Below are 24,230 nucleotides of genomic sequence, written 5' to 3' on the forward strand. Positions count from 1 at the left end.
CTTTGGAGTCTTTTCCGAGTTTGTTGACGGGAAAGCTGGAATGTGTGGAGAGGATCCACCTGCAGTTAAAAACCAAACCTTCACACACCTGCTCCAAACCTTCACACACCTGCATCAAACCTTCACACACCTGCTCCAAACCTTCACACACCTGCTCCAAACCTTCACACACCTGCTCCAAACATTCACACACCTGCTCCAAACCTTCACACACCTGCTCCAAACCTTCACACAACTGCTCCAAAACTTCACACACCTGCTCCAAACCTTAACACCTGCATCAAACCTTCACACACCTGCTCCAAACCTTCACACACCTGCTCCAAACCTTCACACACCTGCATCAAACCTTCACACACCTGCTCCAAACCTTCACACACCTGCTCCAAACCTTCACACACCTGCTCCAAACCTTCACACACCTGCTCCAAACCTTCACACAGCTGCTCCAAACCTTCACACACCTGCTCCAAACCTTCACACCTGCTCCAAACTTTCACACACCTGCTCCAAACCTTCACACCTGCTCCAAACCTTCACACACCTGCTCCAAACCTTCACACACCTGCCGCTTCGATGGTCACCAGCCCTGGTCCTGGAGATCTACCATCCTGCAGCTTTTCATTTCAGCCATAATTTGGAAACTGATGCTACTAATTAGCAGCTGAATGCAGATATCTAGCTGTTGAATGAGGTGTACTGTGTTAGAGTTGGAGTTGGAGTGAAAACCTACAGGACGGTAGATCTCCAGGAACAGGGCTGGTTACCACTGGTGTAAAGGAAGTGGACACATCTGGGGGGGAAAAAAGTACATGAACGACTTCATGTCTGGGGAGGGGACGACATGAAAACAAACTGCACGGAGCTCCTTCGGACACCTAGTGAAGTGCAGAACAGAAGCATATCTTAATTTAAAACGTTTCTTTCGTTCGAAAGCTCTTTCTGTCAACACGACTTCAAACGGTGGCCATCTGCTTCCTCTTGGGGGCGAGAGGTCGTGACACCAGGGCGGTCTGGATCTCATGAGCGTGATGCGGTCGTGCAGGTGCCGTGTTTGCCCTCTCTGGGAAGGAACACTGTAATGTGAACATGCTGATCTGAAATGGTGTTTCAGTCCACAGCGGGCGGCCTGTAGCGTAGTGCTTAAGGTACATGACTGGGACCCACAAGGTGGTTCGAGCCCCGGTGTAGCCACAATAAGATCCGCACAGCCGTTGGGCCCTTGAGCAAGGCCCTCAACCCTGCATTGCTCCAGGGGAGGATTGTCTTCTGCTTAATCTAATCAACTGTAAGTCGCTTTGGATAAAAGCGTTAGCCAAATGACATGTAATACAGTCTGTCCCTGCGTGTGAAATTGGGTTTGCGGCAGTTACCCAGTTGAACACTAGGGGGCAGCACTAGCCACACCAGGGAACAGCACCGGGTTCAGAATGCGCGGTAAAACGGTGTCAGAAAGTAAAATGGATTGCACGCCTTTGATACTTCATACGCAATGCAAAACTATGTTTTACAGCAAATTAAAATGCATTTGGCGACTTATCGAGTGGATCTCGCGTTGGCTGTGTCCTAACCGCAGTACAGCTTATAAATAAAGTCACCTGTGTCTGTAGAAGATCAGATCGATTAACACGTGGAAATCTCCACCATTAATGCCCAGTAATTTCAGCTTTCCACCGGAACGCTTGTCAATGCACAGTGCAAAAACAAAAACACTTATCTGAGAAGGTTAAACAGAGCGGCCAGACTTCACTTCCCAACAGTAGAAATACGGGCTTTGACATAACGCGGAGAGGCACCGTGTACTTTTTCATGAAGGCTCTTGGAACAAGAGGAAAACCTAGCAGATGCCATGCACTGTATGGGGAACAGCGAGAGAGAGGTGGCTAGTGTCTACCGTTACTAATGTTGTCCTCTAACCGGTACGTTGGCGGTACATACTGTCCTTATAGGCTAATGCTGGTACACAGAAATATTGTTAGGACATCGTGTTTTAGTGGAGGTGTCGATGCTGGCATGCTCTGAAACAATGCAGGCAGGCAGTAGTATGGGGTGTAGGGTTAGCGGTGCGCTACGGCCAGTGGTTTTCCTATACGTGTGTGCGGGGATCGCTATTCCCAAACGCAATCAGGAGGGCGCTTGAGTGTGCAGAATCGGCGAGCCGGGGCTGTCCCGTGTGACTGCCGAAATCAGGGTCTAGCCAGAAATACGCACAGGCGGGTAAAAATTTAAAAAAACTAATTTGCCTCGCGGGGGAAATGCAGGTGAAGAAGCAATTTGCTGGTTGACAGAAATGTCGGTAAACAGGTGAGCAGGGGCCCTTCGCCGCTCCCAGAGCTGCAGAGAACCGCTGAGGAAGGCACAACGCCCCCCGGTCACTCCCCCTCATCGTCGCACGCGGTCACCGGCACCCTTCCCCTCGCGATGGACGCCGGGAGAACCACGGAAAGCGTTGAGGCGGTTTGAGGAGAGCGGCAGAGGTCAAAACTCTGCCAATGAAACGGTACAACCGCCAGGTTTCTCTACACCTCGATCCTTAGAGCTTCAGTTTAATAAGGAAAAGGGCTTTCTCTCCTTCATTTACCATTCATTTACTCGGTCATTCCGGAAGTAGCAGGACGCTTTACCGGAAACAAACGAAACAAACTGTGATTTATAGCGTACGAACAACGGTCGTTTCAATGGGAAGAGTGATTAAACATTTATGATTGACGGTTAGATACAATCAAATACCTGACTAGTTCAGGTGTGTGGGTAAGGTTAGGTGGATTGAAAATCAGTGTCATTCTTCACTGTCAGTCACAAAATAGCTATAGCTATGTTTTTAAAAATATACTGTACATACGGAGAGGGTTTTTGGCACAGTTAGATAGAGACACCAACTGATAATGTTCCTGAATACATAACAACAACAACAAGCCAATCTTAACAGATTAAGTATTTTAATTTTATATTCATGGAATTTACCGGACATTTTGTAGCAAACTGGCAGAAATATAACCTGAAATGAATGTTTGGAGTCAAATCTGAATTCACCCTGTTTGTTTGCATCGGGGATATATCAAAGAGCGTTGATCGAATGCCACCTCATTGATTTAACAATGCTGCCCTCTAGTGGTCTAAATGTTAAATGCAATGAATCTGCAGCCAGTTCAGGCCTTGGACACAAGCTGTGTGGACTCCAATCAGTGACTTTGAGCAATTAAATGAAGCAAGTCCTGAAACGCAGCTAAAACCAGCCGACTAGCCACTTGCAAGCCATGGCTACACTTGCATTAATACCCACCTTATTGTTAGTAATCAGTTTACGCCAATATTTAGATTATTTGTACACATACATTTACATGATTCTTTCCATGATCGCACAGAAATTTGTTTTCGTCCAGGGTCTTTTGGCTTCCACCTGACATCAGAGTATAAGCCCCAACAGAGCTATAAGATTGGGCAAGACTCCGGGGGACTAAATCCATTTTGAATACACAGATTTTGACCTTACGCCAATAAAGGTAATTAGATAAAGGGGTTCACATGACCATTTCAGTAATCAGTGTACTGCTATAATCAGGGTAAGACCTGAGTACTAGTTTATATGTAAAGGCACTCAATGCCCAATCAAAGCCCGGTTTCACAAATAATTATTCCTGCGTTAGCTGGTTGAGGGGTTACCACTGTTGCCTCAAAGTGGGAATCTCTTCAGTCTGAATCCTTTCTGTGTGGAGGGAGTCTGTGAGGGCTTTCCTTCCACTTCCAAAGCCTTTCTCGCACAGTACAAAAATAATCTCATAATCCAAAAATAATATCATAATCCAAAGACATGCTTGCTAGGCTAATTGGAGGATTGCTTGTAGGTATGAGTGCGTGGGTGAATGGTGTGTGTGTGTGTGTAGGTATGAATGTGAGTGAATGGTGTGTGTGTGTGTGTGTGTGTAGGTATGAGTGTGTGAGTGAATGGTGTGTGTGTGTGTGTGTGTAGGTATGAGTGTGAGTGAGTGTGTGTTTGTGTGTGTGTGTATAGGTATGAGTGTGTAAATGAATGGTGTGTGTGTTTAGGTATGAGTGTGTGAGTGAGTGGTGTGTGTGTGTGTGTGTGTGTAAGTATGAGTGTGTGAGTGAGTGTGTTTGTGTGTGTGTGTAGGTATGAGTGTGTGAGTGAATGGTGTGTGTGTGTAGGTATAAGTGTGTGAGTGAGTGGTGTGTGTGTGTGTGTGTGTGTGTGTAGGTATGAGTGTGAGTGAGTGTGTGTTTGTATGTGTGTGTGTAGGTATGAGTGTGTGAGTGAATGGTGTGTGTGTGTGTAGGTATGAATGTGTGAGTGAGTGTGGTGTGTAGGTATGAGTGTGTGAGTGAGTGGTGTGTGTGTGCGTGTGTGTGTGTAGGTATGAGTGTGTGAGTGAGTGTGTGTTTGTGTGTGTGTATAGGTATGAGTGTGTGAGTGAATGGTGTGTGTGTGTGTGTAGGTATGAGTGTGTGAGTGAGTGGTGTGTGTGTGTGTGTGTGTGTGTGTGTGTGTGTAGGTATGAGTGTGTGAGTGTGTGTGTGTGTGTAGGTATGAGTGTGTGAGTGAGTGGTGTGTGTGTGTGTAGGTATGAGTGTGTGAGTGAGTGGTGTGTATGTGTGTAGGTATGAGTGTGAGTGAGTGTGTGTTTGTGTGTGTGTGTGTGTGTGTGTGTGTGTGTAGGTATGAGTGTGTGAGTGAATGGTGTGTGTATGTGTGTTGGTATGAGCATGTGAATGAATGGTGTGTGTGTGTGTGTGTGTGTGTAGGTATGAGTGTGTGAGTGAGTGGTGTGTGTGTGTAGGTATGAGTGTGTGAGTGAGTGGTGTGTGTGTAGGTATGAGTGTGTGAGTGTGTGTGTGGGTATGAGTGTGTGAGTGAGTGGTGTGTGTGTGTGTGTGGGTATGAGTGTGTGAGTGAGTGGTGTGTGTGTGTGTGTAGGTATGAGTGTGTGACTGTGTGTGTGTGTAGGTATGAGTGTGTGAGTGAGTGGTGTGTGTGTGTAGGTATGAGTGTGTGAGTGTGTGTGTAGGTATGAGTGTGTGAGTGAGTGGTGTGTGTGTGTGTAGGTATGAGTGTGAGTGAGTGTGTGTTTGTGTGTGTGTGTAGGTATGAGTGTGTGAGTGAATGGTGTGTGTGTATGTGTGTTGGTATGAGCATGTGAATGAATGGTGTGTGTGTGTGTGTAGGTATGAGTGTGTGAGTGAGTGGTGTGTGTGTGTAGGTATGAGTGTGTGAGTGAGTGGTGTGTGTGTGTAGGTATGAGTGTGTGAGTGAGTGGTGTGTGTGTGTAGGTATGAGTGTGTGAGTGAGTGGTGTGTGTGTGTAGGTATGAGTGTGTGAGTGAGTGAGTGAGTGAGTGTGTGTGTGTGTGTGTAGGTATGAGTGTGTGAGTGCATGTGTGTGTGTAGGTATGAGTGTGTGACTGTGTGTGTGTGTAGGTATGAGTGTGTGAGTGAGTGGTGTGTGTGTGTAGGTATGAGTGTGTGAGTGTGTGTGTAGGTATGAGTGTGTGAGTGTGTGTGTGGGTATGAGTGTGTGAGTGAGTGGTGTGTGTGTGTGTGTGGGTATGAGTGTGTGAGTGAGTGGTGTGTGTGTGTGTGTGTGTAGGTATGAGTGTGTGAGTGCATGATGTGTGTGTGTAGGTATGAGTGTGTGACTGTGTGTGTGTGTAGGTATGAGTGTGTGAGTGAGTGGTGTGTGTGTGTAGGTATGAGTGTGTGAGTGAGTGGTGTGTGTGTGTGTAGGTATGAGTGTGTGAGTGAGTGGTGTGTGTGTGTGTAGGTATGAGTGTGTGAGTGAGTGGTGTGTGTGTGTGTAGGTATGAGTGTGTGAGTGAGTGGTGTGTGTGTGTGTGTGTGAGTGAGTGGTGTGTGTGTGTGTGTGTGTGTGTGTGTGTGTGGTGTGTGTGAGTGAGTGTGTGTGTGTGTGTGTGTGTGTGTGTGTGTGTGTGTGTGTGTGTGTGTGTGTGTGTGTGTGTGTGAGTGTGTGTGTGTGTGTGTGTGTGTGTGTGTGTGTGTGTGTGTGTGTGTGTGTGAGTGAGTGGTATTTGTGAATGATTGGCAACCTGTCCAGCCTGCTTATTGTGACCCGGGACTAGAAAGTGGACAGACGGATGGATGACTATTGTTGCTCTCAATCATTTTCATTCATTTGTGTTGGTGAAATATATTCTGTACAATAACTGCTGTGTCATAAAACTGCTTTTCCAGGCTGGTGTGCCCCTTTGAGCACCTGCCCTCAGTAAGTCTCTGACCGCCTGACGGTGGTGCTTCTTCAGACCCGGTAAAGTAAGGTAAAGTACTCTAAAAACACACCTCCATTTTGTATTCGCTCTGTGTGTGCCGGGTTCACCTGTCTCTGGAACATATCCTTTCCTAATTAACTAAGAATGAGACTGCAACTGTAACCACATCAGGTTTAAATCTGTCTATTTATTAACCTGATGCATTCTCGTTGGCCATGGAAATTAACGTTAGCCAGCACTTTAACCCGTTAAGGTGTGCGATCACACATATCAGAACGTTCTTAGCGGAACATTCTAACGCTGATTCGCCGCTGGTGACTGAAAGCAATGGAGTTCTCGAACGCTGACTTGGAATTTTGAAGAAGAATAAACATTTTTTTAAAGAGCTACCACACAGTAGCAGGACGCTATCTCCATAGCTGCACTACAGTGTTCAGCTGACAGAAATCCGAGGCTGTTGAGGGGACGAGGCCATCCGCTGCCAGGACAAAATATGATCTTGCTGTTAGCGGTTCGATTTTCAGAAATCTGGCGTGACGACAGCTGTTCCTGACAGCGGTACGATTCCTTCGGTGCTTGCTGGGTTATGTAGCTTTACCCATTGACCACAATTTCCGTTTTATTTGCTTATAAATAACGCAGTTAATGGCTGTTAAAGAAAACCAATACCTGTCATAATTAAAATAAAATTATTTAACTTATTTTTTGATCATTTAGACATGAAGGCCATTCCACTTGTTTCAGAAATTATACTACGGTCACGTGGGTTCACCCTGCGTACGAAGTAAAAAAACTTCCATTCCTTTATACTGTATTTGGTTGTGTACATTTTGATCACAGAACCTCCATGCAATACATCATCTGTATGATTTGAAAGTATTTTCTCAAACTAACATTAAGGGCAGTAATGTGTCTGACGGAATGGTTGCTGTTGGTTTATTCACGAAGCAATACTGACCCCATGTGGTTAAAAGAAGAAAAAAAAATTCAACCCAAATCCTGATCTAGTCTCTTTGTGTCTGAAAACAGTTAAAATGTGTCTCAGTATGGATGATTTGCTTGTAAAAACTGCACATTTTGGATAATGTAATCATACGAAAAAGAGGAACAGTATTTATTGTAACAGAATGATTTGCCATAATATGACAATAATGTACAGTAGTCGTCCTTTACAGGAAAGGCACTGCAACGTGTGACGAGCTGTGTCGCAGTAATATGTAATCACCGTTTAGGGTCTCTCTCTCTCACACACACACACACACACACACACACCGCCCACCTTTCCGGACAAAAGGCCCTGTGACTGAGCACGCGCGCCCGTTCAACAGAACTTTCGGCGATTGTGCATTACGCCACTAGAGGGCGCCATACGTACACACGCAGGTAAATCCAGTTTACTTACTGATACTTCAAAAGCGTCTGAATCGAATCCTGGGGGGCAACAGTGTCTGCAGGTATTTGTATTTTCCTTTCAATTCAATTCAATTCAAGGTCCTGAGAACAAGATGTGTGGATTATTTAGAGCAGGGTTTCCAACCTTTCCTGATCCAGCCGTGTCAGACGTGTAATTGACATGGCTTCAAACTGAAGGAGCAAAGATATTCCATTTGCCGAATTCACGTTTTGTCTTTTCTTTTCTCTTCCTCCCCTTGCCTCCCCTGAAGGGTGGAACTACAAGGAAAGGAGGCAAGGAAAGGAAATGAGGAGATTAAAAAAATTGAAAAATAATAAATTTGGACAGAGCCCACTGCCATCCTCCAGAACTGGATTCTGACACCTGTGGGCTAAATAGTCCACACACCTGTTTTCTAAGCCAGGAAACCTGAAACTTCCCTCCCTCCAGGGCGAGAATTTGACACCCTTGCAGTAAACTTTAGCACTCAGAATCCAGTCATGGAGGGCTGAGACGCACTGAAAATCAGCACAAAATCCGGCCTTCCAGGGTCAGATACTGACATGCACAGTCAAGACAGTAAACTAGGCTGATGAGACGTCCTCTTTTACCAAGCAAAAATCTTCTGTGGGAACGAAAATATCCATGCAGGTGGGATTTCTAAATTCCTAAGAATGTCTGGTTAGGTTTTGCCTCTTCCATAGACTGTATATAAGCAAACAAATAGTATTAAGTTGATAAAGCCATTCACTCACACACTGATACCGACACACACACACACACCGTTCACTCACACACTCATACCTACACATACATCGTTCACTCACACACTCATACCTGCACACACACACACACACACACACACACACTATTCACTTACACACCATTCACTCACACACTCATACCTACACTCACACACACCATTCACTCGCACACTCATACCTACACACACACACACACACACACCGTTCACTCACACACTAATACCTACACACACACACACACTATTCACTTACACACCATTCACTCACACACTCATACCTACACTCACACACACCATTCACTCACACACTCATACCTACACACACACACACCGTTCACTCACACACTAATACCTACACACACACACACTATTCACTCACACCCCATTCACTCACACACTCATACCTACACTCACACACACCATTCACTCACACACTAATACCTACACACACACACACACTATTCACTTACACACCATTCACTCACACACTCATACCTACACACACACACACCATTCACTCACACACTAATACCTACACACACACACACACACACACACACACACACACACCATTCACTCACACACTCATACCTATCCGGTAATTTAGAGTCTCCAAGTAGCCTACTGCATTGTGGAGTGAAACCTGAGCACCTGGATGAGACCCACATGAACACAGGGAGAACATCCAAACTCTACACAGGAAGGGCCCAGCAGGAATCTGAACCCAGGATTTGAACCTGCAACCCACTGCACCGCTGTGCCACCCCTCTGCCTGCCCCTGTCCTCTTTTTTAATCCAATACATGGCCACCCAACAGTAAACTAACACACAGTCAGAGAAGGAAAGTAAAAGTCCTGCCGTGTGTTTCTTCCACCCGTGACCTCCGTCCGCTGATGTCACTCATGAGTTCTGCCTCCTGGCTGAATAGTTTGTGCTGATTAGCAAATCCTGGAACAAAACACTGGGGAGCACTTTTACTTTCTGGACCTGGACTTTCCACCTCTGCCCACCATTTGCACACCAGCAGCCTGCTGATGCCACGGCTGTCACCAGCAGAGCCCTGCAGGATGTGGAAGTGAGGCGGACAGGCTTAAGGGAAGAGAAAACAGGTGGCCACTAACTGTGTGCTGACAGCTGCCACTGACAAGGGTTTAGGCCCAGGGGTGCGCAACTCAGTCCTGGAGCGTCAGCCTGTGTGCTGGTTGTAGCCTAGAGGCTAAGGCACATGACAGGGACCCGGATGGTTGGTGGTTCAAGCCCCAGTGTTGTCACAGTGAGATCCACACAGCTGTCGGGAGCCTTGAGCAAGGCCCTTAACCCTGCATTGCTCCAGGGGGGATGTCCCTGGCTTGGTCTAATCAAAAGTTGTTTTGGATAAAAGCGTCTGCTAAATAACAAGTTATTATTATTATTATTATTACTAAATAACTAATGCAATTACATGTTTAGGATACGCTTGCAGACTGCGGCTGTAGCTGGTACTTATACAAATATCAGATAAAGACGTGATTGAGCTAATTAAATATTTAAGAGCAGAAGTTGGCACAAAATCCTGCAACGGATCGGCCCCTTTTTATGTTCACCCCTGGCTTAGGTTTTGGGAGAGGACAGTCCAGCAGAGGGGGACTGAAGGAGGTCCGTGAGCCACCGTAAGGCATGACTGCTCGGGGAAGTCCAGGTGAGTTTGACGCCTCTGTTCTGTATTGTTGCAGCGTAATGCAGCATCGTGCAGCAGCCTTCCCGGATATGCCCCGGCATTGTTTTTCCATTTTACGTTTAGCAGATCCAGGGCTGCCCAAATCATCCTTCAATCAATCATGGCTCACGTTTATTCTGTACATTCTTACCATCTTCTCAAGACCTTCATTAGCTGCTGATTGAAAGGAAACCACAAATACATTCAGGCAGAGGGGCCCCATTAAAATATGAGTATTCTATTAATATCATATTTTGATAGCTGACAGATTTATAAAACATTTTTAATCCTTTATTTTAATACTTTTTGAAGGGCCCTGTCAGTCAGCTCCATGTCCACAACAGCTTCCTCCTCAGGTTGGAGAGGAAGATGAAGATCTTTATGAAAATGGTAACTTGTGTAATTATTATTTATTATTCCTCATATACTGTATATGGCTGTATTCACCCTCGTGTTTAACTCCGTTTGCCCAGCGCCGGCCAGAAGCAGATGGGTTCCCCCTCTGAGCTCGGTTCTGGTCAAGGTCTCTCCCTGTTAGTTGGGGGATTTTCCAGACACTGTCACCCTAGGCTTGCTCTGACAGGGTCTCGGGCTGGGGTTTCTGTAAAGCTGCGGTGTGCCCATTTGTGTTGTAAAATAAGATACATTCAAATAAAATTTTTAGAAATTCAAAGACGTGAATCATAAAATTGTGTCTGATGAGCTCAAAGTGCCGGGGGGGTCTGATAGCACATGCCCATTCTGACTCTATCCAACTCGCTTCCGATTGGCAGAACCACTGAACAGTCGCTCTGCTAGACCGCTGCTTATATAAGCAACGTGTCCTCTAAAAGATCGAGACCACATCCTCCTTCTTGCTGGGTAGTAGTACAAGCACACATAACTGTTGCTTTTCTGGTCCAAAAGAAACAACAACACCCATTTAAAATCTCCACTGAATAAAACAGGCTTGACATCATAATTGTTTCTTTGATTCTAAGAGTATAATGCTTTTTTTTTTTTTAAACATGATTTTGACTTCCCCATTCATTGGCATCATAATGTCCTGCTAATTCTAAACTTAAATGGGATGGCCGTCTTGAGTTTTACTGAAAGAAATGTTCAACACCACATGTGAAACCTTTCTGTATGTGCATTTCTATCACATGCTGCATTCAAAAGCAGAGTAGCTGCCCACATGTGGGACAAATACATTGTGGACTGAACTGAAACTAAACAAACTTTTATCAGAGAACAGCTACGAATGGTGTAATTAACCGATGGGATTTGTATACACACATATTTCTACAAGTCAGCGAAAGAATGAGTATCCCCGTTGCTTTGTGTGATATGTTATGATAACGCCGCGCTCCATCTAAGAACAGGCGAACACGTGGTAACTGCACAGCTGCGCAGAGCACGTGGCATGGAGCAGTCGCGCTCCTACACATAACGCATTACTATCGTGTGGGGAAGACCTTCTGATTAAAACATTACTCCTAATCGAAGAGGTCGGGTCATGCATTGAGCAATACATCAATATTATGTGATCGACAGATGTAGTCTAAGAAAACATGCCCGGCGCCAAAAACACAACTATCCTGGCAAAATGACGAGTTTATTTAGCTTAATAGTAAGAAACAGTAGTATTACATTGTAATGAAATACATTTAATCAGTCACTGATTCAATAAATCACTGCGAGATTGACAGTATTATGGGAGATACACCACTATTTGTTTGGAATATGTATTGTCTCTTAGGGGGGAAAAACGGCTTACGTATCCATCAGCAACAACGTGTGATTCGAATAAGCTGATTCGTTCACTCGGTGTCGTCTGTTTATCGAAGGCTGAGCCGCGTTCACGTCGGAGTCAGTGCGCAGGCACTATGTAAATCTCTCGTCTCTGACTGGCCGAGGCGCATATGTGGGCGGGGAGTGGGGCGCGCGCAGAGTAAGAAAGTAGGCTCCGCACCGTCCTGCGCGCCGTCTTTCTTCGCCTAGCGCCCCTTAGATCAGTCAGGGCCACGTGCAGGTCTAAAGCCTTTTTTATTTAACTCCCTTTCTTCCATCCCATTACTCGTGTTTTATCGCAAGACGTCACACACACCGAGACCATGGTGAAATTGGCAAAGGTAAGACCATTTTATTCGCGAGTTGTTTTTGTAAATCTGTTAATAGGTTAGATTTAGCATGCGTGCTACGTTGTTGGGCGAATGGGTAAGTTTCCGCGCTGGGTTCGCGTTTGTTGTACTTGGGAGAAAATGGCTGAGATGAAAACGCGTTAGCTACCTAGCATTCAGCCCGTTCTGATGCATTGACAAAGCGACTGCAATTTTCTTGCCGCTAGCTAACTACACGGATAAACGTAACAATTCATGGAAATTATTTTTTATCACGCCAGATTTGTAATGATCGGCCATGTTTTTTTTTTTGTACAATTTCTTTATCCATTACAGTCGGTGTAGCTTGCTAGTGAACAAGCTACGCTTCTCAAAATGGCCATGCGCGCACTCGGGGAAACGCATTTGCTCTTAAATCTTGTTTCCACTGTTTACAGGGAATTGGTAGCTTGTTAACGCGTGGCTATTGTCCATATGGGTCTGCTAATTTGGATAATAATGAATGGCTAATTGTATCGAATTGGTTTGCCGCTGCTAACGTAACTCGTAAGCGAGCTTGCACGCTAACTAGCTAGTTGAGAGAAAGTTTGACTTCCGTAACGTTCATTGGACGTACGGCGTATTCGGCTACCCTTAGGTAAGCACATTTTAAAATGGTGTCTGACACATGGGGCTATAACATGCAACACCTCGCGTACCTGTCAGTAGTAGGGGGTTGTATATATTTTAGTCGTAACATCGTGGTGCATAATATGAACCAAATGTTTAGGCCTGACTAGCAGACCAGCAAGGGAACTGGATTTGAACACCACGTGGGTGTATCGCACATGCGGTCTCGGCTTCGCGAGCGTGTGCTAGCTACATGCTAGCAAGCTAGCTCGGAGTTACCACGCTATGGCCCAGTCGCCGTTCATAATGGGAGATTTTAAACGGCTCCGTTGAGTTTTTGGGAGGTCCACGTGTTTGAATTTGAACGGTAACGCAATTTGGCTTTCAGCGGAGAATAGTCGCTGCTTATGGCTTCCTGACCGGTTGCTAATGGTCCGTTATCCATTTTTTTTGTTTAGGCCGCGAAAAAGCAAGCAAATCCGAAGAAAAAGGCTCCGCCTCCACCAAAAGAAGTGGAGGAAGAGTCCAGTGAAGAAGACAGCGAGGAGGATGAGGAGGAGCAGGTAAGCAACGTTAACTCGCCAGCGAGTTATTTCACATGAAAGCAGCTGTGCATTAGTATGTGTATAGGTTGTAGTAACGCTGGTTATTGGAGTGTTAATTGTAGTTTTCGGTATGTATTCCGTAAGGGTTATTGCTTGATATTGCTAGTTAAGATACATTATTCTTTATTAGTAATTTTGGAACATTTGGTTTGAAGTTTAACATTTTGGAAAACTAACCTCATCTTGCAGGCACCTCCACCCAAGGCCGTGGCAAAGAAAGCTGCTGCCCCAGCCAAAGCTGCAAAAAATGGAAAAGTAGCGAAAAAAGAGGAGAGCGAGGAAGAGGAGGATGACGATGAAGAGGATGATTCCGGTAAGTCGGCTGGATGTGGAGGAGGGACACATTCGTCTAGATTTGATTGTCCCTTTGACATAATTATAATATTCACTGAGTTTTGGGACTTGTATTGAAGAGTCTTCATGGACACACTGTTCTATGAAAGTGAAATATAAATACTTGCATCCTGCTTTGACTAATAGATAAATCCAAAGTACTGTAATCTTGAGTTTGAGAAACACCAGTTCAATTAATCTAATCAGAATGTTTTTTTACATCTATAATGGCAACATTACTGCATTAAATGGAACCAACAACATAATGTTTGAATTGTAAACTTTCAGCAGAATTTAATTAAATTCCCTTTATGAACCTGTGGAAATTTTTGAAAATTGAGCTCCTTTCATTGTATGCTGTCTAGTTGTGCATCTTCTAATCAGTGGGCATAAGGCCCCAGACATTTCTATATTTGGATTAATGTTTCCCAAAAGAACATTGAATAATCTTATGATTGAATATTTGTATCTCAAGCCTGAGGCATCTGCCCAAAGAGACTTACTAATTGTTACTGAAGGTTCACAGATGACCACATCCTGAATCTGTACTGTATGTTCACATGGCAACTCACATCTGAGCTTTGCTACACTTATCGGTGGACGCTGACCTGGAATCCAGGTTAGGTAGTGGTTAAGGTGCCTGACTGGGACCCGCAAGGTCGGTGGTTCGATCCTTGGTCTAGCCACAGTAAGATCTGCACAGCCGTTGGGCCCTTGAGCAAGGCCCTTAACCCTGCATTGCTCCAGGGGAGGATTGTTTCCTGCTAAGTCTAATCAACTCAGTTGCTTTGGATAAAAGCATCAGCCAAATGACATGTAATGTTAAATGTCACCTCTTTCAGAGGGAGAGTCAGAGGAAGAGGCTCCTCCCCCACCCAAGGCCAAGGCCACGCCCGCCAAGGCCACACCCGCCAAGGCTACTCCGGCCAAGAAAGCCGCTGCCCCAGCACCGGCAGAGTCCGATGATGATGAAGACGATGATGATGAAGAGGATGGTATGTTGACTTCACGGTGGTGGAGTAACCGTTACTTAATGTGGCGGTTGTCTTCAGAAATGGTTCTTAACCCTTTCAGGTAGTGGTCCCCAACCCTGTTCCGGTAGATCTACTGTCCTGTGGGTTTTCATTGCACCCCTAATTTGGCACACTGGATTCTAGTAATTGGCAGCTCAACAACTCTAGCTGTTGATTTGATTGTGTGCTTTGCTAGGGTTGGGGTGAACCTGGAGTGAATCTCCAGGAACCGAGTTGGGCAGTCCTGCTATAAGGTGTAAGATCACGCGTGATTAGAATGTCCTTAGCTGAACATTCTAACGCTGATGTCACAATCACTCCTCTTAACTGCTGTGAGCGGTTTTAGAACACGGGCTTGGAATCTTGATAGAAACATTCCAGAAAGCCTATTCTTCAAAGAGTTGAGCAGAGCTTTTCTGGCTCAGCTTTTAAGAAAATGCTCTTCAGCAAAATCTCTAGTGAGCCAACTAATCTCCTGTCCACCCCCCTCTTTGTACCAAAGAATCTGAAGAGGAGGCCCCTCCCCCAAAGAAGGCCACCCCTGCAAAGCCTGCAGCAAAGGCTAAGCCCGTGAAGGCAGCTCCTGCCAAAGAGGAGTCTGAGGATGAAGACGACGATGATGACGATGACGATGAAGAAGGTCAGTGAGCAGTATCAAAGTTGCCAGCTAATGCTGTAGTCCTGCTTTGTGATGCAGGCCCCTGGTTTTGGACAGTCGAGTCGGCTGCTTCACGCTGTTAGGCACCTAATTGATCGGTTAAACGAGCACTTATTGCCTCACACATCGATTCTTTGACCTCAGGTGGTGTGTGAGTTTAAAGTACACAGAAGGGCCAGCAGAGACGCTGGTCTGTGAAGCGCAGTACACATGATGAACAACAAGGGACTTAATACTGAATATTTTTTGATGTCAGCTTTCATTACTCTGATGTGCTGCGCTCCTGGGTTTGACTGCTTGTGTGGTCCCACACGTGTGACCCGCGTGTTAACCGCGTTCCCTCGAACACCGTAGAATCTGAGGAGGAGGAGATGGACACGACACCTGCCCCTGCGGCAGCCAAGGCCAAGAAAGCCGGGATGGTGAAGGCCAAGGAGGAGTCTGAGGAGGATGACGATGATGATGACGACGAGGACGATGATGACGATGAGGAGGAAGAGAGCGATGAGGGTGGGTAACATCGAGTGGCTTTCTATGCAACTTGTTGGGTTGATGGTAAATGTCCTCCAATTTAGATCCAAACTGCATCGGGTAAACAATTGCGGGACATTTTTTTTTTACCAAAGATCTTAATGCTACTGAAACTGTAAATGGCCTGAATCAAGACTACTAACAAAGTTTACGTATCAATGTGGGTGTTAACATCTAACCCTCAACTTTGAATTGAATCTTACCCCTGGATATTTGCACACATTCTAAAACTAGTTCACAATGAACAAAATTTCATTTGAGAATCTTCCCGTTTTGAGAATGTTCAGCGGTCTCATGACCACCGATCTTAATCTGACCCTGGGTTTGTTTTGTGATTATTCTAACGCTTGTGTCCGTTAATCAATTGTAAAATTGTGATTTTCCCAGATGCCCCAGTCACTCCCGCGAAGAGGAAGGCAGAGCCCAAGAAAGAGACCCCTCCTGCCAAGAAGGCCAAGTCTGAGGGCGAAGGTAAGGACCTTGCTTCCTGCCCGCCCTGGGACCCCAACACTTCAGACCTGGGTCAAATTCATAATTGTAGCCGAGATAAGATCCACACAGCTGTTGGGGCCCTTGTGGACGTTAAAGGCCTTGCTCATTGCCCCAGGGGTGAACTGGCACCTGCCTGGTCTAATCAACTAAGTTGCTTTGGATAAACAGCATCAGTGAAATAGCTAATGTAATGTTTTGTGACCTATGGAATGGTCTCAAATTGCAAACCCCACCTCCTGGTCCTCGTGACTGGCTCAATTATGACAGCGTTGATCATTCGAGCACTTTGAATCCGAAGCCATTACCAATTTGACCCAGGTCTCCCAACACTTGCATATGTGATGAGCATGAAGGGACTTAATACTGAAGTATTTGATGATACCTTTATTTGGCTGACATTGCGGGGGGTCTAGTGTAGTTTGATCGGGCTGTTGAGTCCCGAGACGCCGTGTCTTAACGTTCAAAATTTCCTTCCGCAGGGTTCTGCCTGTTCGTCGGCAACCTGAACTCGGACAAGGACTTTGATGAAATCAAACAGTCCTTGAAAAATTTCTTCTCCAAGAAGAGTCTGGAAGTTCAGGACGTCAGGGTCGGATCGTCCAAGTGAGTGTGAAAGCTTGTCGGAGTCACTGGTCTGGTCTGTCGGTCTGTTTCGGGCTTAATACCTGTGACCGTTGCTCCTGTGTAATGATTCTGGACTTTGTTCACTGCAGGAAATTCGGGTATGTGGACTTTGCGTCAGAAGACGATTTGGTCAAAGCCCTGGAGCTGAACGGGAAAAAGATAATGGGCCAGGAAGTGAAGATGGACCGGGCCCGGAGCAAGGAGACCTCCATGGAGGGGAAAAAAGGTTGGCAAGCGACTGCCTGTTTTCTGAACACCCCTCACTCTCTCGCACACGCACACTCACACGCTCACACACACACACACACGCTCACACACACACACACACACGCTCACACACACACACACACACACGCTCACACACACACGCTCTCTCACACACACACACACGCTCACACACACACACACACGCTCACACACACACACGCTCACACACACGCACGCTCACACGCACACACGCTCACACGCACACGCTCACACGCACACGCTCACACGCACACGCTCACACGCACACGCTCACACGCACACGCTCACACACACACGCTCACACACACGTGCGCACACGCTCTGAGCACACCGCGCGCGCACACACACCGCGCGCGCACACACACCGCGCGCGCACACACACCGCGCGCGCACACACACACACCGCGCACACACACAGACAGAGCTTTCCTTTCTGTGCTCCCCCCTGCTGGAGAATGTGACCAATCAGAGCTGCCGTTGTTCCCGCAGAGAGAGACGCGCGCACCCTGTTTGTGAAGAACCTGCCGTTCGCCGCCACGCAGGACGACCTGAGGGAGGTGTTCGACCAGGCGGTGGAGATCCGGGTTCCGCCCGGTCAGAACGGCGCCAACAGAGGGTAAGGGCTGTGGCCCAGCACCGGGCTTTCCGATTGGTTAGCAAATGGAGGGCCAGGCACCGCCGGGGTCTCTGATTGGTTTACAAAAGGAGGTTGGCAATTGTATAGTGGGTAGAGGACATGCTTGCTTTTGGGTGTAGCAAAGGTTACATTTCTTACTACTTACAGCAGCATCCATACAGTTTGGATGTTGCCAACCCAAATAGAAAACCTGTATGCAAGGTCACATTACCAATCAGGGAAAGTTTACACTGAGTAGGAGTGGCATCATTCATGAATATGTGCATATTTACAACTACAAAATGCACCATAAAAATGTCAACATGGGATATTTCGACTTATTCTTCAATGTCTGTCCACCCAGCAACGGTAAACTTGTAGGTCAAATTTGTCTGGCCTCTGGTTTAAATCAAACTCATCTTGGTACTGAAATCACAAGATAAATTCAATTTGGTTTAAGACGGTAATATACGTTTTGCTACTAGCTTTTTACCCAATTTAGTTTTCCTCGTGTGTCGTAGTGTGGAAGCTAGCGCTGCTGGAACTTCAGTTTCAGCTCGTCTCTTAACACGCGCTTTGTCTCTGTTTGGCAGCATCGCGTACGTGGAGTTCAAGACTGAGGCGATCGCGGAGAAGATGCTGGAGGAGGCCCAGGGCGCGGATGTCCAGGGGCGCTCCATCATCGTGGACTACACCGGCGACAAGAGCCAGAAGGGCGCCAGAGCTCCAGGTAAAACCGCCCCCCTCCCCACCGCGCGTGCCTGCAGACCCCACGCTCCCCACAGCTCACAGCTCTGGGCTCAGACTCTCTGCCGTGGAGGGCTGTTATTCGGGCCTTGGGTCTTGCTTCTGTAATGCAGTCATTTGCTAAATTTAGGTTTGCCCAGAATTGTTTCTCAACTCCAGTTTTTGGGACCCACTTGCCAGAAGATTTTTCTTCCTTACCAGGAACTCGCACACCTGATTTCAATGACTGTCATACCACCAAAAATGCCCTTGATTTAGTTAAGAGTTCCTGGTTACAAGAAAAACCTTCTGGCAACTGGGTCCTGAGGACTGGGGTTTGAGAGACGCTGGGCAACAGAACTCTTGCTCATAGTCAGTTTTACTGCAGTTGACTGAGTAATTGACTTGACTGTGTAGTTGGAATCAATTGAGGCAGCGTTGCCTGGTTGGAATGAGATCCTGCATTCACACAGCCCTCTGGCTGATCCCTGTTCTACTCCCTGGCCCGTCTTGGTTGGACTAGAGATGATGCAAATTTACACTCTGACCCCATGTGAGGAACACAAAGATAGTCAAGTACTGATCTAGTCCTGAACCGGGGGAGTGAACTGGGTTTTATTGCCGGAAAGACGGGCGGCCATAACCTTCCTCTTGCTCTCTGTCGCCCCCTAGCGGCCAAAGGGAAGACGCTGGTCGTGAACAACCTGGCGTACAGCGCCACAGAGGAGACCCTGCAGGACACCTTTGAGAAGGCCGTGTCCATCAGAATACCACAGAACAACGGCAGGCCCAAGGGGTGAGTGGACGGGGCTTCCCCCTAAAATGTCCGAGGCCGCCTTCATGGAACAAAATGGTGGCAAAGTGCTGTCCTAGGCAGGTTTCAGGAAATGCCCTTTTCTCAACCATTACATTACATTAATGGCATTTGGCTGATACTCTTATCCAGAGCGACGTACAGTTGATTAGACTAAGCAGGAGACAATCCTCCCCTGGAGCAATGCAGGGTTATGGGCCTCACTCAAGGGCCCAACGGCTGTGCGGATCTTATTGTGGCTACACCGGGATTCGAACCACCGACCTTGTGGGTCTTACTCGTGTACCTTAAGTCCTCTACTTCCTGTAGTGTAGTGGTTAAGTACGTAGTGAAGCTCAGTCGAGGCCTTTAATAATAAAGATGAGCTTTATTTCAGTGGTATGGTATAGTAGTTTACATTCAGTGCAAAGCAATTGCAGAATAAAAAAGTAAAAGACCATGTAAATTGAAAGAATAGAGGTAAAAATATGAAGGAATAAAGTCCTAAAAAGATCAGTTGGCCATTTTAAAATGTCCGCTTTCCAAAAGTCCAAGAGTTGGGCTCTTCTCCAGCAGCTGTCTCACGCTCTGTTCTTGTGCAGATTCGCCTTCGTGGAGTTCGAGAGCGAGGACGATGCCAAGGAGGCCCTGGATTCTCTGAACAACTCAGAGATCGAAGGCAGGACCATCCGGCTAGAGTTCAGCCAGAACAGCGGGCAGAAGAACGAAGGCGGAAGAGGAGGCTCTGGTATGAGCCTTTCTGAAGTTTTTTTGTTATTCCGATTTTATTAAATTGCTTGCGGTGTCGATTTGTACACGCGTAGCAGACCGAATGTTTGGTATTGACCGCGTGTGGCTCTGTGTTTACAGGACCAACCAAGACGCTCTTCGTCAGGGGCTTGTCGGAGGACACCACTGACCAGACCCTGAAGGACTCGTTTGACGGCTCTACCGCTGCCAGGATCGTCACAGACAGAGACACCGGATCGTCCAAAGGGTACGCTCCCCATCCTAACTACAGAACGCACGTCTCCGCAGGGCTGGGTGGGGGGGGGGGGGGGGCGTCTACCTCCAGGCTTCTCATGAGCTCCTCTACGTCTTTTTGGTGACGTTGCACGGATTCGCACGAGAAGTAGAGCAGCAAAACGCAGTATGGCCCCATGAGGCTCTCTGTGATCTAGGAGCTGACTCGGTCTGCTGTGGTACACTTAGACTTCTGAAAATGGAAAGATCATTAATACCTGCTCTTCTAAAGTCTGTTCTAGAACTCCCACTGCTTTCAAATGCCAGTAGTGATTGTGACATCGGCGTGAGAGTGTCACTGAACATTCTAACTTTTATTTAGCCTGGCACTGTGAAACCCGAGATTGATTTCTTCTTGATTTTAATTGCATTGAATTTTCTGACCCCCAAACGTCTAAACTGGAGGCAGGTGCACTTGGCTCAGCCCTTCGTCCGTTCATTTGTTTATTTTTGTGCGCCGGATTGAAGGGAGGAAGTGAAAACCCAACGGGAGTGACTTCGTTTAAACTCATCGCTGGTGTGTTCCCGCCCCCCTGTAGGTTCGGTTTCGTGGACTTTGACAGCGAGGAGGACTGCAAGGCGGCCAAAGAGGCGATGGAGGACGGTGAGATCGACGGGAGCAAGGTGACGCTGGACTACGCGCGGCCGAAGGGCGAGGGCGGGCAACGCGGAGGGCGCGGCGGTTTCGGCGGAGGTTTCGGCGGCGGCTTCGGGGGCCGCGGCGGTGGGCGCGGCTTCGGCGGCCGCGGAGGCGGATTCGGCCGAGGAGGAGGAGGAGGAGGAGGCTTCAGGGGAGGAAGAGGAGGAAGCCGCGGAGGAGGCCGAGGATTTGGCGGTAAGGAACGGGGGGGTGAACTCAATGACGTTCATTGAGTTTGTCACTGAATGAATGTGATCAGGGACTGTGCCTTTTTATGATTGAATGTCAACCTTTGAAAATGTGGCAGCAAGCTTTTTTCAAAAATTCAAAGACAATGAAAGCATTTGGTTGAGAACTGGCTTTCCCCTTAAAATTCAATTGGAAGTCCTTTGGAAAGAATTTCTCAAAGCAGAGCTTTACTTCGAGCTTTACATCGTTGCAAAAAGGTGTATACTGTAAGTAATTCAGTCAAAGGACCTTCATCAGTACTGGAAAGTGGAAAAATAGACTAAATACGAACTTCCCCCTTCTCGTTATTACTGTTACTTTACAGTAAATGTAATGGCTGAATGTTAAATGAGTGATGGACAACTGGCTTGAAAATAGGAGTAATTGCTGCTTTTTTGGATTGTTTCCTGTCCTAATTTTATACTTAATTGAACTTTGGAGTCGAGTGAAATGTTTTTTTTTAATGAAAGGTTGGTCATTTTTTATTCCAGGAGGTCGAGGAGGGGGCGGCGGTGGATTTGGAGGCAAGCCCCAAGGAAAGAAGATCAAGTTTGACGATTAAATCCTTGTAAATTTTTACTTTTTTTGAAACGGACTCTGTTTTCATCTTCATATATTTCTCCATGCGCTGACAGAGCCTTTTGGACATTCCAGAAAGAGCATCTGATTTCAATGTTCTGGCGACCTGAGCTGTCCCCTTCTTACCCCCCCCCCCCCCCCCCCTTGTTCTGCCCCTCTTGCCCTGTAGCTCAATAGAACCTCCAGTTCTGAAATGTCCATTGCCCGTGTGCATTTTCATAATTTGAACTTTGTTTTTTTTGTTTTTCTTTTCCAAAGGAGTAAAATGGAATGCGTTGGCAAGCCCCACAGTGAAAATGCGTTGGTCTAGGTACACATTGTACATGCAATTTATAGTTTTCATTTTACCTTTTGTAAAAAAGTGACGTTTCCTTATGTGTGTTCTTGTTTTTGTTTTGTTTTGTTTTTTCCACTGTAAATGCGAAAGTTAATTTTACCATATATGTGTAAAGCATATTGTAATGGATGGAAGATTAAATTCACCCAAGCTGTTTTGGGTATTTAGAATCTCTGGGAATTTGTGTACTGTGATGTTTGGGTTGGGTAGTTTGGTTTTGGTAGGGTTCACAAATGAAACTGGAGACAACGCTATTTAAACCTGATTTGCCGATTCTGGATATTCTAGTACTCCCATTTAAGTAGTTTATTTACGACAACAAAAAAAAAAAAAACAGGATCTTGTACATAGATGTAAGGATTGTTCAAGATACGGTTTTTAACGTGAAACGCCAAGGATGTTTTTAGGAGTTAATCGTACTGTGTTAGGGTATGATGTTCATAAATGTACTAAAATCAAATAAAACTAACACAAATTTTTAAAGAAATTGTCCAGAATTTTTGTTTTTCGGGGAAGATTTTGCCCCAGACAATTAATGCAGATCCCATATCCGGGCATTAAATGGCTTCCTGCATCAAGAGGTTTTAAAGTCAGAAGGTACACACAATGGAGCTGCACTAGTAATATTCTTTATCAATGGTAAGTCACTACAAGCAAGGTTAGTTGCAGAACACGCATCGACCACAAGGTGGCGACAATGTGCTCTTATATGGGCAAGGAATTTACACCGTAAGTAGCAGGCAAGGCTAGTTGTACAAAGTTGTGAATCCACATTCTAACGTTGCATAAATGTACGCAACCCAAGTGAAGTAGTGGGGATCTGTATATCCGTTCATAATCTGCCATAGCAGTGTTTTCAGTATGTAGACGGCCTATCTGTTTACATCGGGCATTAATTGCACACGATCAGTCAATCGAATAAAAACATCTCGCGTTTCTCGCACATCGCAGAACATTGATCTGAATTATTAAAATTTCTGGGATGCGAGATGGGAAATCATCCTTCAATAACATGCTATTCATGTCGCTGCACATCGGGAAGCAATATAAACCACAGATCCGCACAGCCGTTGGGCCCTTGAGCAAGGCCCTTAACCCTGCATTGCTCCAGAGGAGGATTAGTCTAAGTCTAATCAACTGTACGTGGCTCTGGATAACAGCGTCTGCCAAATGCCAATAATGTAATGTAAACAATGGGCCCTCCAGGATTCAGGTTGCATACCCCTTGTTGTCCTGCAGGTGGCAGTAGAACATCACGTGCGTCTCCTCTGCCTGTTTTTGCTGACCTCACTCTCAACATGTAGGCCTCGTGTGCTTCCCGTAAGCAGCTGCTAAGTCCCTCTGTCTCTCCCAGTCCCTCTGTCTCTCCCAGTTCCTCTGTCTCTCCCAGTTCCTCTGTCTCTCCCAGTTCCTGTCTCTCCCAGTCCCTCTGTCTCTCCCAGTTCCTCTGTCTCTCCCTTATCCAGCAGGATGCAGGGACTTCAGGCCCTAGTGCTGGCGGGTCGTAGCCTCTGCGATGTTTCTGTGGTCTTCTTTTGGTCCGTCCAACTTGGGGCCTGCACACTAACCTACTGCTGCAGTGTTGTATTTATTAACCCTTATTCATACAGGGCGAGTTCACTGAGCGCATACGCTCTTTTGCAGCAACGCCCTGTTAATGCCCCCCCCCCCCCCTCCAAGTAGCCTAACCTGCATGTCTTTATATGGTGGGAGTAAACTGGAGTGCCCGGAGGAAACCCACACAGACTCGGGGGAGAACGTGCAGACTCCACACAGAAGGGGCCCAGGTCAGGATTCGAACCCAGGACCTTCTTGCTGTGAGGCGACCGTGCCACTGAGCATACAAGTTTCATCCAGCTTGTATACTCAATAGCAGGTGAGCTGTTTTCGGACCTAAATTGGGTACTGATCGAAAGAAGGCCAAGCACACTCTGTGGACTCGATCAGTGAATTAAATGAAGCGCCTAAGTGCTGATCATACACA

The 24,230-nt window shown here is 46.5% G+C and overlaps 1 protein-coding gene and 1 non-coding gene across 2 annotated transcripts; both read left to right on the forward strand.

Moving 5' to 3' along the window:
* The first annotated feature begins 12,045 nt into the window (after positions 1-12,045).
* On the forward strand, positions 12,046-22,426 carry ncl (nucleolin). Its single transcript, XM_061239275.1, has 16 exons — positions 12,046-12,205; positions 13,261-13,365; positions 13,597-13,720; positions 14,583-14,735; positions 15,256-15,393; positions 15,766-15,921; positions 16,330-16,413; positions 16,914-17,037; positions 17,148-17,284; positions 17,794-17,920; positions 18,514-18,650; positions 19,319-19,442; positions 20,042-20,187; positions 20,310-20,436; positions 21,002-21,297; positions 21,822-22,426. Exons 1-16 carry the CDS (start codon positions 12,188-12,190, stop codon positions 21,890-21,892), a joined length of 2,067 nt encoding a protein of 688 aa, XP_061095259.1. The 5' UTR covers positions 12,046-12,187; the 3' UTR covers positions 21,893-22,426.
* Positions 15,615-15,687, forward strand: LOC133127800 (small nucleolar RNA SNORD82). Its single transcript, XR_009708662.1, has one exon. It is a non-coding gene; the product is annotated as a small nucleolar RNA SNORD82 (small nucleolar RNA).
* Positions 22,427-24,230: the final 1,804 nt, after the last annotated feature.

The sequence above is a fragment of the Conger conger genome, chromosome 4, assembly GCF_963514075.1.
Source record: "Conger conger chromosome 4, fConCon1.1, whole genome shotgun sequence".
NCBI classification, from domain to species: Eukaryota; Metazoa; Chordata; class Actinopteri; order Anguilliformes; family Congridae; genus Conger; species Conger conger.